The 16735-nt window shown below is 40.4% G+C and overlaps 1 protein-coding gene across 2 annotated transcripts in view; it reads right to left on the reverse strand.

The window, feature by feature from the left end:
* Positions 1 to 16735, reverse strand: part of AKAP6 (A-kinase anchoring protein 6) — a 499176-nt gene that overhangs the window by 279134 nt on the left and 203307 nt on the right. For both annotated transcript variants that reach the window (XM_060096326.1, XM_060096325.1), the window contains exon 4: positions 5927 to 6178. In XM_060096326.1, coding sequence (XP_059952309.1) covers positions 5927 to 6178 — 252 coding nt within the window. The remainder of the gene's footprint in view (positions 1 to 5926; positions 6179 to 16735) is intronic.

Raw genomic sequence — 16735 nt, forward strand, 5'->3', positions numbered from 1 at the left:
ACATAAAGTTCTCTGAAGTTTCTCAGAGCCGATAAATAATGAGTTTCATTTCTTAAAATATTGCTTAGTAATACTAATATTTTAGTCCCACTGCTTTCTACTGGACCACCTTCCCAGATAGTTTTCTAATGCATGTAAGTAATAAAGTCACAGGTGGATATGGAGGTGGGGGAAGAGTGCATGTTGTTTTTACTGGCCTTTTTATTTTAGAAATACCACATTTGATTTTGTAGTGCTTTTAGCTGCATCATGGCAGCCTAGCAATGTCCAAACTCAAACAGGCCCCCATTTAATATGTTATGAAGCAGTTTCTCAGATGAAGGTTATGTTTTATGGAGATGGTAACTTATTCACTTTATTGATGAGCAATTTATTCACTTTACTGCTGGCTTCAATATTGTCTCAGACATCAAGGAAACCCTTTTTCCTCCCTAATTTGAAACAAGAAATTTTGCTTTGCTCCTTGCCCATAAATAAGTTAAGTGAAGTTCTAATTCCAAATGCCTTCTCAGATCTTTCTTTGTTTAACAGTGAATTCTGTCACCAGCGGAACATGAGATTTGATACTTCTAATTTAGAGATTTGAAGATCTCCCTACTGAAATGCCCCCAAGGTTTATATTAGTGTCCACTGCCATTTCAGAGTTGACTTTGTGCCCTGATTTAGTGACCTTACTCAGAAGAGTTGAAAACAGAATTTCATTGTTTTAATTATGGTTACGGCAAAAAATTTTGTATGCCTCTCTCTTCCCTTCCTCCCCTAATTTCACTACATGGTGTTTGTTATGCTTCAATTACTAACATATAAATTCATAGACCTTGTACAAGAAGGCTACAGCCCCCCAGAGTCCTCAGACCACAAGGTCGAGGCCCTTGCTCAGATTCCTTTCAGCACTCCCATGTTGGTGCTCTGATTCTGACTGCCTTCCAGACAGCAGCAGTGGACTAAGAGGAACAAGCAATGATAGGGAAATGGGAAGCAAGGCAAAGTTTAGTTTCTGATGGGAAAAGGGAAAATAGACAAAGTCTTTCAATATTTTTATTTATACTATAGTAATAATTCTTGACAATTTCCATTTTCTACAGGCTGAAATTATGAGTCAAATAACTAAACTCCATGATCAATCCCAGTCAACCAACCTACAGTGATATCTCCCTCTTCCACACTTAAAGCAGCTATTATCTGCATTATTTACTTCAGTTCAAGTCATCGACTTTTATATACAGCGATACTAGGTGCTGTGGGAGATACAGAGATGATTATAATCTGGTGTCAACAATCACGAAGTTCAAATCTAGCACACACTTTGTCGTAATATAAATTGCCCTGTGATAAGTGCTCGTGGAAGAACACACAAAGTGCAATGATGTGAGTACTCTGGAAGGACCAATGTGTTCCCACTGAGAGGGTGAGTATCATTTAGGTAAAGTGCTTACCACACCATCTGGCATATGGTAAGTTCTTAATCAATGTTCGCTATTGTGTTACTACTATTAACAGTTATCACTACCTGTGTGACTACCTCTCTCAGCCTCAGTCTTCTTACCTGTAAGACGGATACAATAATATCATCTGTAAAATAAGGATAATAGCACTTGCCCTGCCAACCTCCCAGAACTGTTTGAGGATCTAACAAAATTATGACAGTGATTCCTAACATTTAATAGCATGTGTTATTCATCTTTGAATGCCTAGTGCCTTATAAAGAGTAAGAAATCAATAAATATTTAGGGGAGGTAGAAAGGAAAGAGGAAGGAAAGGAAGAAGGAAACAATTATTATTATTTTTACCAAAGAGATCAGTTAAGAGCTGGTTTTGCTTGTTTTATTTAATTATTCTTAGGTTTATGCCCTTAAGCATTCACTTGGCCTCTCTTAAATTCAGTTTTTCTATCTATAAAATGGAACTTTTAAAAATTTATTTATTTTATTTATTTTTGGCTAAGTTGGGTCTTCGTTGCTGCGCTCGGGCTTTCTCTGGTTGTGGCGAGCAGGAGCTACTATTCATGGCGGTGCACGGGCTTCTCATTGCGGTGGCTTCTCTTGCTGTGGAGCACAGGCTCTAGGCGCATGGACTCAGGAGCTGTGGCTCACGGGCTCTAGAGAGCAGGCTCAGTAGTTGTGGTGCACGGGCTTAGCTGCTCCGCGGCATGTGGGACCTTCCTGGACCAGGGCTCGAACCCGTGTCCCCTACATTGGCAGGCGGATTCTTAACCATTGCACCACCAGGGAAGCCAGGAACTATTTTTTTAAATTGACGTATAGCTGATTTACAATATTGTGTTATTTTCAGGTGTACAGCAAAGTGATTCAGTTACATATATATTTTTTCAGTTTCTTTTCCATTATAGATTATTACAAGATACTGAATATACTTCCCTGTGCTATACAGTAAATCCTTGTTTTATCTAATTTATATACAGTGGTTTGTATCTGTTAATCCCATACTCCTAATTCATCCCTCCTCCCTCCCTTTCCCCTTTGGTAACCATAAGTTTGTTTTCTATGTCTCTGAGTCTGTTTCTGTTTTGTGAATAAATTCATTTATATTATTTTTTAAATTCCACATATAAGTGATAATCATATAGTATTTGTCCTTCTCTGTCTGACTTAATTCATTAGTATGATAATCTCTAGGTCCATCCATGTTGCTGCAAATGGCAATCTTTCATTCTTTTTTATGGATGAGTAATATCGAAATGGAACTACTTTTAATACCCATTACTCTCCTTACTAAATAAAACAATAAATATAAATTGCTTATCACAGTATCTGAAATATAGAAAATTTCAGTATAACACATTTTTTACACAAAGTGGAGCTTTGCCCTAAAGTATTTTTTGTTTGTTCAGCTGGTTTTGTTTCAGTAAGGCATTTGCCAATTTGTTTACAAGATATGGTCTGTTCCATATTTAAGTAAAGGAATAAAACTCACTTTGTTTTTGTACAGACAGAAAGAGAACTTGACACTTTCTTGACTTCCAAACCTATTATCTAATGGACTATGAAACTCAACTGACTTCCAAAAAGAGAAAAATGAATTTACCTTCACTGGAAGGACATTTACTATTCTAGTTTATCAGCATGTTTTACGCCATCTCCCTCTTCATTCTATAAATCTTTCACAGCTGAATTTATTCTGATAAAGCTGAGAATTTTATCCTAATTCTCTTCCTACTTTCCCCAGTTCCAGTGTGCTGACAGAAACAAATAACACTAACAAATAGGATCAGGAATCCATTGCTTCAGGAAAGATGGTAATGGAGACAGTGCTTCAATTCACAGAGAAATGTCCACAAAGCAGATGGTTGAGAATCCACTGTTCCTTTACCCGTCATACAACGTATTCCTGCATCTCTACAACAGGACTAAAGACTGACTTCAAACATGAAAATGCACTAAATTGCTTTCAATCTAATCTGTAAGTAATTGTTGAGCTCACATTGTGAGACCCATGATGGGTACTACTTAATATAAACTCGCTACATAGCTGTGAAAATAGTGGCCAGTAACAATTAGTTAGTCTCAATGGCTTTTCATCTTTCTTGGGCTACCACTTTGTGAATAATACAAGTTCAAATAAACACATGATGAACATATTTCACAAAGCAACAATAACAACAATAACAATAAACCCTAGAGCACTTTCTTATCCCCAGCTCTAATCAGAGTTGTGATCAGTAAATGTTTATTGAATGAATAAATAAATATGTAATATGAGTTGGTTTGACTCAATGATTTCTAATGCCGCCGCTAAGTGGTTGGAAGTGGGCAGATCTGATGACTGATCAATACTGGATTTTGGACAGAGCCAGGAGAACACATGGGTAGAAACAAAAAAAGAATGTACAGATTGGAAATACCAGGTAGATATCTAAAGTACTGTCTCTTCAGAGTTTAGACAAACCTTCCCCATCTCTGATCTCCCACCTCATTAGCATACACCTCCTCCTAAACACCAGATTTAGGGCAGAGTTGACTAGTTTGGGATTCTGTGTATTTTCCCATAACCACAAGGGTCCCAATCAGGGACCTTCTAGGGATCCCACTTGGGATGGATGGCACCTGAGGACTATCTCACACACCTACATACTCATTCTACAATTTTAAAAGGAACTCTACCAAAATCTGTATCACCTCCCTCATTGCCACAATATTAGGAAAAGCTAAATGAAAACAAAGACTGTGACCTAAAGTTAGAAGTGAGCCCAGTAGATTTTCATTCCCAGAAACTTCCAGGGCCTGCAGGGAATTTGCCACAGCAAGAGCATCATTATTACAAAAACAATAATCAACAAATATAAATCATTTATGAGAAGCAGCCCAGATTTGTTTTGTGCTGTTGATAATGTTGGAGCCACTGAAACATTAATAACTTAATGAGATGCAACACTCTTTATAAGGCCTTTTAATCCACATTTATATAAATGCCTTCTAAACTTGTATAATACATATTTTCCACAAAATCAACAGTAGAGCACTAAACTGGGTTTCAAGAGCCAAGGGACTATATACATACACACACACTCTATGTATCTATACATGGTATCTATCTATCTATCTATCTATCTATTTATCTATCCATCCATCCATCCACACACACGTATATATAGCCCCTACTTAGCTAGCACAATGCCTCTCCCTCTCTCTCTTTCTCTCTCGCTCTGACATATATGTCAGTTTTATTTGGGAATAGGAAAGTTCACTTGGACTTAACTTTACAGTGTTCATTCTTAAGCTATGAATCAAGATTAACAGCAACAAACTCTTTAAACTATGCTTACTATGAGTACAAAAAAATCTAAATATACTGGTTGTGCAAAATTCTAAAGTCCATATGACTCACTGAAACCAGAATGATTTTTCTAAACCATGAATTGAATTGCATCAATTCCCTGAACAAACTCTTCTGTTATCCTCAAAATAAAGTCCACTTCTCTTAATATGACTTTTTTTTTTTTTTTTTTTTTTTTTTTTTTTTTTTGCGGTATGCGGGCCTCTCACTGTTGTGGCCTCCCCCGTTGCGGAGCACAGGCTCCGGACACGCAGGCTCCGGACGCGCATGCTCAGCGGCCATGGCTCACGGGCCCAGCCGCTCCGCGGCATATGGGATCCTCCCAGACCGGGGCACAAACCCGTATCCCCTGCATCGGCAGGCAGACTCTCAACCACTTGCGCCACCAGGGAGGCCCCAATATGACTTTTTAATATGGCTTTTCATCTTCATGATCTAACCTCTGCTTACATATTACTTCAAATCCTGCTTCCTGGTCCCTTGAATTTTTTCCTCTCTGAGGCTGCCATTCTCTCTCTTACCTCTGGATCTTTGATCATGCCATTCCTTCTGTCTAGGACAGTTCCTACCTCTGTTCATCAGTCTAATCCTGCTTCTCCTTCAGGTCTCAGGTTAGACTCACTCCTCCTGTAAAGGCTTCCCTGTCTGAATTAGGTGCCCCTTCTCTGTCCTCCAGTGGCATCATGTAGACCATTGTATCTGCATGTAGATCACGCAGATCACAGTCTGGTCTTAATGTCTGTCCACTTGCCTCCACTCCCCACTAGTCTCAGCTCTTTGAAGGCAAAGGCCATGTTTTGATCACTATTACACTCTTAGCACCTAGTGCCTGGCCCATATAAGCACTCAATGAATATTTATCAAATAATTGAACGAGGAACAGGAAACCAGGTTAGCACCAACAGCTACGGGTGGTATCTGTGCAAACTACCGGGTGTGAATGAACTCTGGTTTTTAGCTTCATTCACATTAGAAGTGCCCTAGCCTCTAGTCACTATAGCTAGATTCAACACCTGGCTTAGGACCTGCTTATTTACCTATAAAGAATTCCTATCCCACACCTCTGAACTGAAAACATCCTCAAATAATCACACCTGACAATGCACTATTTGGCTTCAAGGAAAACACCCACCTCCTTTGTCTCTTCAGAGAAAGCTTGCAGAATGTCCGTCTGTCTGGTGTAGTTGCCATTGGCGTCCTGCAGACCTTGCAGAATGCGCTCCCGCAGAACCAGCACTGAGACGCGGAGCTGGTGCCAGAGGAGCTGCACCGCGTGGATGTCCACAATCACGTTGACGGAGTAGGATAGCAGCTTCAGGGAGAACTCCGTTTCAAGGAGGGCATGGATTTGCTCAACATGATCAGAAATATCTTCACAAATGTCCTGCAATAAAGAAAAGCAAATATACGATGACTCCTTTGCCTTAACCTGGGAAGAGGATGGTAGAAAGGTCACTCCTTCACCTGACACCAATGATCAGGGCCAACAGGTCAGGTGAGCACATGTTGGATAGCTGGCCTTTGTTTCAGTTCAGATAGAGTCACAGGCCATATTCCTGGGCACTGGGCCTTCAGTGCACACAGGTAAGTTGATCTCTTTCTAAGCCACGAAAATCCTACTATTTTTCAGATACTCACATTGAAAGTTCATCCAAGGTGAGAGGTTACCTCACAAATCTGCTCTCTGTTCTCTTTATTTACTGTTAGTTTGGGATTTAGGAAAGGGAGCCAATGGCTCTTCTCTTTGCTACTGGTGAGCTCCACCGAACACATAATATCTTAGGATAGAAGCATCCTCCAGACATGTAGCATGAAGAAAAATGGGCTAGAATGTGTGCTGCACTGGAACTCCTAGCCATTCTCAGTGAGCCATGGGATCTTCAAGGTAAGGGATAATTGTCACTTTCCCACAGGGACACAATTTAATATTTAAATTCTTAATGGATATCCACACTTTGCAAACAAAATCACTCTTAAGAAGGAAAACCAGAGAAACCCCAAGAGTGAACAAAAACAAAGTACAGTTTGGTTTGGTTTTTAAGACTCAGACATTTAAAATAAAACCATTACTATATCAAAGTTTCAATGTCCTCCTCACATACTATTAGGTAGGCAGATTTTATCTGATGTGTCACTTGTCCTTACAAGTTCCCACATTTTCATTGTGCTGTCAGAGGCCAGCAGCATGAAATGGGCAGCATCACTGGTAATACTTACTTGAGCAATTGGAATCCATTAAGCATCAAAATGATGCAGATGTCAGCAAAAAGTGCTCAGTTACTCACTTTTAGTTATGTATCAGTGATTTCTTTTAAGTGCAGCTTTTATTTATGATTTTTGTTAAAGCTAAAATTTTAAGACAGCCTTTGAGTTCTGAGCCCTATCTTGAGTATCAAAACAGTCATTCTATGCTGGAAACATAACCTTCTGATTTCATACAGTTCAATTACTTGTTTTCAAAGAAAAACTAAAATGTAGCCTGTATTTGACAATGTGTAATAATAAGCCAAAAAAACTATTGAATAATGATAGAAAGTTGTGCTGAATTCTGAACAAAAATTATTGTACAATTCCAATACATGCTCCAACATTAGTTCTTGAAATCCAAGACCTAACTGGTAATAAATTGGTGATAATAACTTGAACCAGATTAAAAGTTTAAACTAAATAGACTTTGGAGTTCTGATTAGGTAAATTTCTTAGAAAAAAATATGGCCCATGGGCTTATGCAGTCCAATAGAGACTTGGGGCAAAAATTATAATACCCTATTAACCAGTACATAAGAACCAATCACAGCCAGATTAGCTAGTCTCTGCTGACCTTAGGCAGAAAAGAGCAGGCCTCTAACTACCATCAGGTATTCTATGTAGCCTGGGGTCTTAGCTGATGCTTGTTTGGACATCTACTCCATTTACCCCATGCATTTTATTCCTGATGCCTCAACCACCACCCCAAAGCAAATGCCCTCCATGCTTTGTCCTATTAGGATGCTCATTTCTATGTAGTACTGTGTTGCCTTGGAAAATGCCCTTCCTCCCACTGCTGACCTCTTCCAAATTCTCAGTACTCTCCTGGCTAATATCCCCAATCCATTGTAAAAACGTGCCCTAACCTCTTCACGAATGCTACCTCTACCTCCTGTTCCTACCCAAACTTGACTTTGCCCAAGGCTTCTGCTTCCTCCACTGCTCTCCCAGGGGAAGCTGCTCATTCTCCCAGGCCTCAGCTGAGAGATGGGGAAGGGTGGAGGAAGGAGGGGAGCTGATGGGGGAAGGGCAGACCTCAGTGCTTTTTTGTCACTTTCTGATCATTACTCTTTTGCCTTCTTTCTTCGTAGGTGCCTACTGTCTGCTAAGCCTTCCTGTCATCCTCCCTTACTACTGTTATCTACATTCTTCTCTCTCACTCCTCTGCACTGAAGAATGCATCTGGTTCATGGTTTTCCTCTCCATGCTGAGCACACCATTATCTTAGGTAATTTCAGCAGTCACACTGAGGAGCCAGCCAACACTCTAGCCTCGGATTTCCTTTACTTCACTACTCCTAAGACCTTCACGCCATTCTACCGGGATGACCCTCTGCCATCGCTCCACTCTGGACCTGGTCGTCACTTCACCTGGGGAACAATAACAGAAAGTCCCTTGTGCCCCCAACCTCTCTTTGACAGACTTTTTTACTCCCATTCCCCCACTACAGGTGCTTTTCAGCCCCCTCCAGGCCACCATCCCCTCCAGCCGCTTTCCTCATACACCCCGTCTCCTAGCACAGCTTCCACAGTGGTTACTTCAACCACTCTCTCGGCAGTGTGCTCAACTGCCTCACACTCTTGATTCCATGACTCAGAATTTGTGAGTCTCTGTCTCTTAGGCCCCACTGCAATCTAGCTATGCAGAAAAATGACATACCTAAGAGAGAAAAAGGTTTGAGTAACCCTCTGCCACCTGCTCAGAAGAGCTAAATAGGCATTTCTACACCATCCTACGCTCATCCCCCAATACAGAAAGTTATATGTATAGCCTTGGTACCATGAAAACTTCATGCCAAAGCACATGTCATCCACTCTATTTACACACATTTGGCTCCTTCATAATAGATGCAGGAATCTAGTCAGAGCCAGTTCATGGGTCAAGATGTCAGGCAACCATCCAGGGGAAACTATGTGTAAGGGGCACTAAAGCATCAATGGTGCCAGTTAACTTAGGTTTTTATACGCTCCTCCTTAGTAACTGTGAAATGTGAATTAGCCCTGTTCCCACAGAAGCAGATGGGCCCTGAGGAGAAAGAAACACCCTCCCCGCAAGTGCTGACCTCACTCTGTTGAGTATTTTGGCAATATGCACACGAAGGATCTGCTGAAATTCTAAAACTAAATGCATAGCATGGTGCAATTTTCTGGAGTCTATTAATTTATTTAATTACTTTTATGCCCTCTACTTTGCCACTGGTTGTCTGGCTTGACAAAATTACATGCACGCACAAATTATAGAACAAGAACTACAGATAGGGACTCCCTGGTGGCGCAGTGGTTGAGAGTCCGCCTGCCGATGCAGGGGATACGGGTTCGTGCCCCGATCTGGGAGGATCCCATATGCCGCGGAGCGGCTGGGCCCGTGAGCCATGGCCGCTGGGCCTGCGCATCCGGAGCCTGTGCTCCGCAACGGGAGAGGCCACAACAGTGAGAGGCCCGCATACTGCAAAAAGAAAAAAAAAAAAAAAAGAACTACAGATAAATGTGTAGGTTGTATGTTCAAGTGTGTGAGTGTATATACTCCCTCTCCCTCTAAACGGGGACTGTGCTTTGAACACTTGATGAGATGTTTGTTTAGAGAAAGGTAACTAATTCTGAATCTATATCTAGGTTTTAATCACAGAAGATCTGCTTTTCCCTGTCCCTCTATATAAATGTCAAACAAATATTTTTTAAAATATTCAGTCTGAAGCTTCTGGTGCTTTGGCCCTTAACTACTGCCAGTTTGTTGGATGTTATATGAAACAAGCTGAAGATTACGGACATTCAGTCAGATAACCAGGTATCAGAAACTTTAAAAAATGATTTGCTGAATGGCTTCCTCCCAGCAGAGATTGTTTGGAATTAAAAGGCACTGAGAGATCTGACTTGTTGGAGGCCCTGTGGGCACTAGATTAATAAGATGAAGTAGAAGCTTGGGTGTGGAGTTGGATTGGAGCCCAACTGATGCATGTAAGGAATCGCTGGCGTTTCAGCTTCTACCGGATGTTTAATTTGAGCAGATAGCAACTGCAAACTGGACTCAACTCACATGGCTGAACTGCTCAGTGTATAACAAACTTTGGAGCACTTCAGTGCTACTTGGTGGAAACAAAGTGGTAACTTTAGAATAAATTCACAGTTTTTTAGGAGTATGAAAAGAAACGATCCCTTTGGGACTGGAGATACATAATATATATCTGAAGAACCTATAAGCAAAAATATTTCTCCCTATCTGTTTACTAAGAGTATTAACAGGAAATAAAATCTTTCATTCATAGTTGGAGGTTTAAAACACTTAACATGGTAATGACTAGTTATGCTGATACAGTGACTAAGATTCATAGTGAAGTGTAATTGCCCAAAAAATGTTAATGTTTGATTTCAGATTCTTTCCTATTTTGATAGAGGGTGTTAGTAGGCAGAAAATTGAATGTCTACAGAAGAGGTAAGGTCAAGAAAGGGATGAGGATGCTAAAGATTCTATGAGTGACAGCCAAGGAGCCCTTTCCAGCATCCATGAGAAAAATGGTTAGGTCCACTGGTCCATCTTCTATAAAGCAATGTATTCCAGGCTCTGATTTCATAGTCATAGCCTGAAATTATCCCATTTCTCCTGCTCACACCTAATTCTGGTCACTATTTCCAACAGTTCCAGTCCCTCTCCCCAATGTTGTCTGTGTTAGACCTTTCTTCTCTGACTTCTAGACTCCTCTCCTGATTCCCAAGTATGCATCATCTGGAATGATGCAACCATGGACAGATCCACCAGCCCAGACTTCTCACACTCTTAGCACTCTAGATTCAGTCTATCGCCCTTAAAGGCAGCTCGCACTCCTTGTAAACCAAGTCCACAGAGAGCTGGAGGACTCTGAGAATGTAGAGGTGGAGGAAAGGCAGATCCAGAGAGAGGGGCCAAGGATACCAAGACAAACTGTTTACCTTCAGAAGCTCACCTGGAGTTGGTCCCATTATCTTGTTCTGTTACAGACAAAGGAAAGGTAAAAATCTAACTTCCTATGAATATTATTATTTGGCAACAGGAGGCTGTTTCACATAATTAATGAAGATTTTATATCATCAGAAGGTAGCTTCATTCCCAGAGGATTTATTTCAGCATGTGAATGTTTTCCCCAAGTAGAGGACTGGTTCCTCAGGACCTCTTTGTATAATAAGTGGCTACCATTAAATTGGACAGTCAAGAATTTTGATGATATGGATCTTACTTTAACAGACTAATAATGAACAAAAACTTAATTTCAGTAGATAAAATTTCTTAGTTTATTTTTCAATATCATCAATTGGTATCACCTGCTTTAGCTACTTAAAATCTCCCATAATTCTAACATGAATTTCATTCATTCTCTTATATCCTTTCCTCTGAGAAAAGATGTTCTCCAGCAAGCTCATTGAAATGACTAAATCAACAGATGTCTCAAAGAATAACAAACTTTAATTTTAAATTGAAGATAGTTTTTAAATGTCCTTAAAGCAATAACATTTTTTATAGCTACTCAAATTGTCCCCAGCACAATTAAGGATAGAAGGATAATGTCTTTAGGAATTAATTACTTCTGTTTTTTTCAGTGAATGTATTGAGTACCTACTATGTACTAACCCATGTGCTGGGGAAACAAAGGTGAATAATGCCAGGGTTTGGTCCCCTGGAGTTCCCTGCCTGGTGGGAGGGGGCATATAATTAGAAATTATAGTCAGGAAAGTTAAGTGTTCACAAAAGGTTCACAGATGAGGAGGAAATTATTGTGTCCACAGGGGCAAAGAGGAAAGGGGCACAAGAGCTTTTCAAAGGAAGTAAAGTTTGGGTCTTGAAGAAGACAACCAGGAGGATGAGACAGAGAAGAACATTCCAGGAAGTAGCAGGTGTCAATGTTGCCTCCATAACTGTGGACCTGGGGTTTAGCACCAATTTCTTAGGCACGGCATATTACACACCGTCCATAAAAGAACAAATTTTGACTTCATCAAAATTTAAAACTTTGGCTCATGAAAGATATTTTTTTTTTTTTGCGGTATGCGGGCCTCTCACTGTTGTGGCCTCCCCCGTTGCGGAGCGCAGGCTCCGGACGCGCAGGCTCCGGACGCGCAGGCTCCGGACGCGCAGGCTCAGCGGCCATGGCTCACGGGCCCAGCCGCTCCGCGGCATATGGGATCCTCCCAGACCGGGGCACGAACCCGTATCCCCTGCATTGGCAGGCGGACTCTCAACCACTTGCGCCACCAGGGAGGCCCGAAAGATATTTTTAAGAAAAGGAAAAGATAAACTACAGATTGAGAAAAATATTTGCAAATTACTTACCCCACAAAGGATTTATATCCAGAACATATAGAGAATTCTCAAAACTCAACAGTAGAAAACAACCAACCCAATTCTAAAATAGGCAAAAGACTTGAACAAACACTTTACCTAAGTGGATATAATGTTGGTAAATAAGCACATGAAACAATCTTCAGCCTCATTAGCCATTAGGGAAATGCAAACTAAAACCATAGTGAGATACCAGTTTATACTTACTAGACTGATTAGAATAAAAAATTGCTGACAATACCAAGTGCTGAGGAGTTCCAGAGCAGTTGGAACTCTCCTACACTGATGATGAGAATGCAAAATGGTACAGTCATACTTGAAAACAGTTTAGCAGTTTCTTATGAAGTTAGACATACACTTACAATCTGACCCAGCAATCCCACTCCTGGGTGTTTATCCGAGAGAAATGATAACTCAGGTACACACAAAAATGAAAAGACGCTCTATTCATAAAAACCAAAACCTAAATGTCCTTCAGTGGATAAATGGATAAACAAACTACAGTACATCTATACAATACACATCAATCAGGGAAAAGAAGAACTATTGATACATGCAACAATTTGGATAAACCTCAAAAGCAGTAGGCTAAGTGAAAGAAGCTAGTCTCAAAAGGGTATACACTGTATAATTCCATTTATACAACATTCTCAAAAGACAAAACTACAGCAATGAAGAATATATCAGTGGTTGCCAGGGATTGGGGGTGGAGAGGGAATGACTATCAACTGATAGCATGAGGGAGTTTTTTGGGCTGATGGAACTGTTCTGAATTCTGATTATGGAGAACGTAATAGAAATCTACACATGGGTTAAAACTTGTAGAACAGTACATCAAAACCCCCCACAATTTTGCTGTATGATAATTTTAAAACTAATGAAACAAAAGGAAGCCAGTTTATAGTCTCTTAGTAAAATGCATGTAAAAATTAATTTGGGGTCACACATTCCCTTCATATTCTTGGAAATGACAAATAGCACAGCCCTTAAGGTCATGGCACTACTATCATCATCTCTGATTCTGTAGCTTCCACATTAGTTTCTGGCAAGTATAAAGGAAAATGAGGCTCATCTGGAGCCCATCTCAAAGTGAATTAAAGCAAAAGACAGTGGAAACAATGTATATTCAAAAGTTGCATGAAAAGTTTTCCCATAGGTATTACTGCATTAATGTGGGAAAGTGATGTTATTTTCTTGTTTAATTCACATAAAGCACAGTAGCCCCTGTGGCATTCAGTATTACTCACAGCACAAAATGCACTGAATACATTATGTTGCCAACTGCCCACTTCACTCAACCTTCATGACACCTTGTGGTCTCAAAATTGCAGCTGCTGCTGCCTGTCACTGAAACAGGACTCTTCTCTGGTTACCTAGCAGCTGATACAAACACTGAGGACCTGAGACTGTTTACAAATAAACTCCAGCTGGTTGGGTCAGTATTTTTCCTTTAATTTAGTTGTATGTTTATGTGAGAGAGGTGTCTTTTTTTGGTAAGATTTTTGTGTATGTATTTTCCAGTTGTATCTTATTTCTTCTAGACAGATATAGGGCTTTTAAGATACCTGTTATATGGTCTTCCCTGGTGGCGCAGTGGTTGAGAGTCCACCTGCCGATGCAGGGGACACGGGTTCGTGCCCCGGTCCAGGAAGATCCCACATGTCGCGGAGTGCTAGGCCCATGAGCCTGCGCATACAGAGCCTGTGCTCCGCAATGGGAGAGGCCACAGCTGTGAGAGGCCCACGTACCGCAAAAAAAAAAAAAAAGATACCTGTTATGTATTTAACCAGTATGTCCAGTTTTCACCAGAGTGAGATAGAAGTGAGGTGTCCTTCCCGTGAGCGCTCTGACTGCTTACTCTAATAACTCTAAGTATGACTGTCCCAGCTCCTGCTAACTGTCCCTGGGAGGGGATCTGTTTGCTGCCTCATCATTAGGCCACCATGCCCATTTCCAACCATTCTCAAAACATCTTGAAGGTTTCCTCATGAAATTACAAGTATCTGTGGATCAACATTCTGCCAAAGTGCCCCAAATTACCAGTCTCCAAGGGCTCCATGAGAATGTGGAGGGAAACCTGCCCTTCCAGCAACTTTCTCGCCCAGGTCCTAAAGCAACACTGGGCACCCCAGTTTCACTAAGTCCCACAAATGCAGCCGCTCCCACTTCTCTCTTGTTTCTTGCTTCCCTACGTGCAACCTCCAAGTGAGAAAACATAGCAAATCACTCCAGTACCTACAAACTGCCTCTCCATGGGACAAACAGACATCAACAGTCATTTCTGCATTCTTCTACTACCCAAATAATGTTTCTTTCTCTTCCCCCAAATAATTTCACTGTTTCTCTCGAAACACTCTTTTTTTCCCCCAAGTCTCAAGAGATTTTATTTATTTATTTATTTATTTTTTATTAGTTTCTGCTTTATAACAAAGTGAATCAGTCATACATATACATCTGTTCCCACATCCCTTCCCTCTTGCATCTCCCTCCCTCCCACCCTCCCTATCCCACCCCTCCAGGCAGTCACAAAGCACCGAGCTGATCTCCCTGTGCTATGCAGCTGCTTCCCACTATCTATTTACCTTATGTTTGGTACTGTATATATGTCCATGCCTCTCTTTCGCTTTGTCACAGCTTACCCTTCCCCCTCCCCATATCCTCAAGTCCATTCTCAAGTAGGTCTGTGTCTTTATTCCTGTTGTACCCCTAGGTTCTTCATGACATTTTTTTCCTTAAATTCCATATATATGTGTTAGCATACGGTATTTGTCTTTCTCTTTCTGAGTTACTTCACTCTGTATGACAGACTCTAGGTCTATCCACCTCGTTACAAATAGCTCAGTTTCGTTTCTTTTTATGGCTGAGTAATATTCCATTGTATATATGTGCCACATCTTCTTTATCCATTCATCCGATGATGGACACTTAGGTTGTTTCCATCTCCGAGCTATTGTGAATAGAGCTGCAATGAACATTTTGGTACATGTCTCTTTTTGAATTATGGTTTTCTCAGGGTATATGCCTAGTAGTGGGATTGCTGGGTCATATGGTAGTTCTATTTTTAGTTTTTTAAGGAACCTCCATACTGTTCTCCATAGTGGCTGTACCAATTCACATTCCCACCAGCAGTGCAAGTGTTCCCTTTTCTCCACACCCTCTCCAGCATTTATTGTTTCTAGATTTCTTGATGATGGCCATTCTGACTGGTGTGAGATGATATCTCATTGTAGTTTTGATTTGCATTTCTCTAATGATTAATGATGTGAGCATTCTTTCATGTGTTTGTTGGCAGTCTGTATATCTTCTTTGGAGAAATGCCTATTTAAGTCTTCTGCCCATTTTTGGATTGGGTTGTTTGTTTTTTTGCTATTGAGCTGCATGAGCTGCTTATAAATTTTGGAGATTAATCCTTTGTCAGTTGTTTCATTTGCAAATATTTTCTCCCATTCTGAGGGTTGTCTTTTTGTCTTGTTTATGGTTTCCTTTGCTGTGCAAAAGCTTTGAAGTTTCATTAGGTCCTATTTGTTTATCTTTGTTTTTATTTCCATTTCTCTAGGAGGTGGGTCCAAAAGGATCTTGCTGTGATTTATGTCATAGAGTGTTCTGCCTATGTTTTCCTCTAAGAGTTTGATAGTTTCTGGCCTTACATTTAGGTCTTTAATCCATTTTGAGCTTATTTTTGTGTATGGTGTTAGGGAATGATCTAATCTCATACTTTTACATGTCCCTGTCCAGTTTTCCCAGCACCACTTATTGAAGAGGCTGTCCTTTCTCCACTGTACATTCCTGCCTCCTTTATCAAAGATAAGTTGACCATATGTGCGTGGGTTTATCTCTGGGCTTTCTATCCTGTTCCATTGATCTATCTTTCTATTTTTGTGCCAGTACCACACTGTCTTGATTACTGTAGCTTTGTAGTATAGTCTGAAGTCAGGGAGCCTGATTCCTCCAGCTCCGTTTTTCGTTCTCAAGATTGCTTTGGCTATTTGGGGTCTTTTGTGTTTCCAAACAAATTTTGAAATGTTTTGTTCTAGTTCTGTGAAAAATGCCAGTGGTAGTTTGATAGGGATTGCATTGAATCTGTAGATTGCTTTGGGTAGTAGAGTCATTTTCACAATATTGATTCTTCCAATCCAGGAGCGTGGTATATCTCTCCATCTATTTGTATCATCTTTAATTTCTTTCATCAGTGTCTTATAATTTTCTGCATACACGTCTTTTGTCTCCTTAGGTAGCTTTATTCCTAGATATTTTATTCTTTTTGTTGCAATGGTAAATGGGAGTGTTTTCTTGATTTCACTTTCAGATTTTTCATCATTAGTGTACAGGAATGCCAGAGATTTCTGTGCATTAATTTTGTATCCTGCTACTTTACCAAATTCATTGA

This window comes from Mesoplodon densirostris, chromosome 4 (genome assembly GCF_025265405.1).
Source record: "Mesoplodon densirostris isolate mMesDen1 chromosome 4, mMesDen1 primary haplotype, whole genome shotgun sequence".
Taxonomy (NCBI): domain Eukaryota; kingdom Metazoa; phylum Chordata; class Mammalia; order Artiodactyla; family Ziphiidae; genus Mesoplodon; species Mesoplodon densirostris.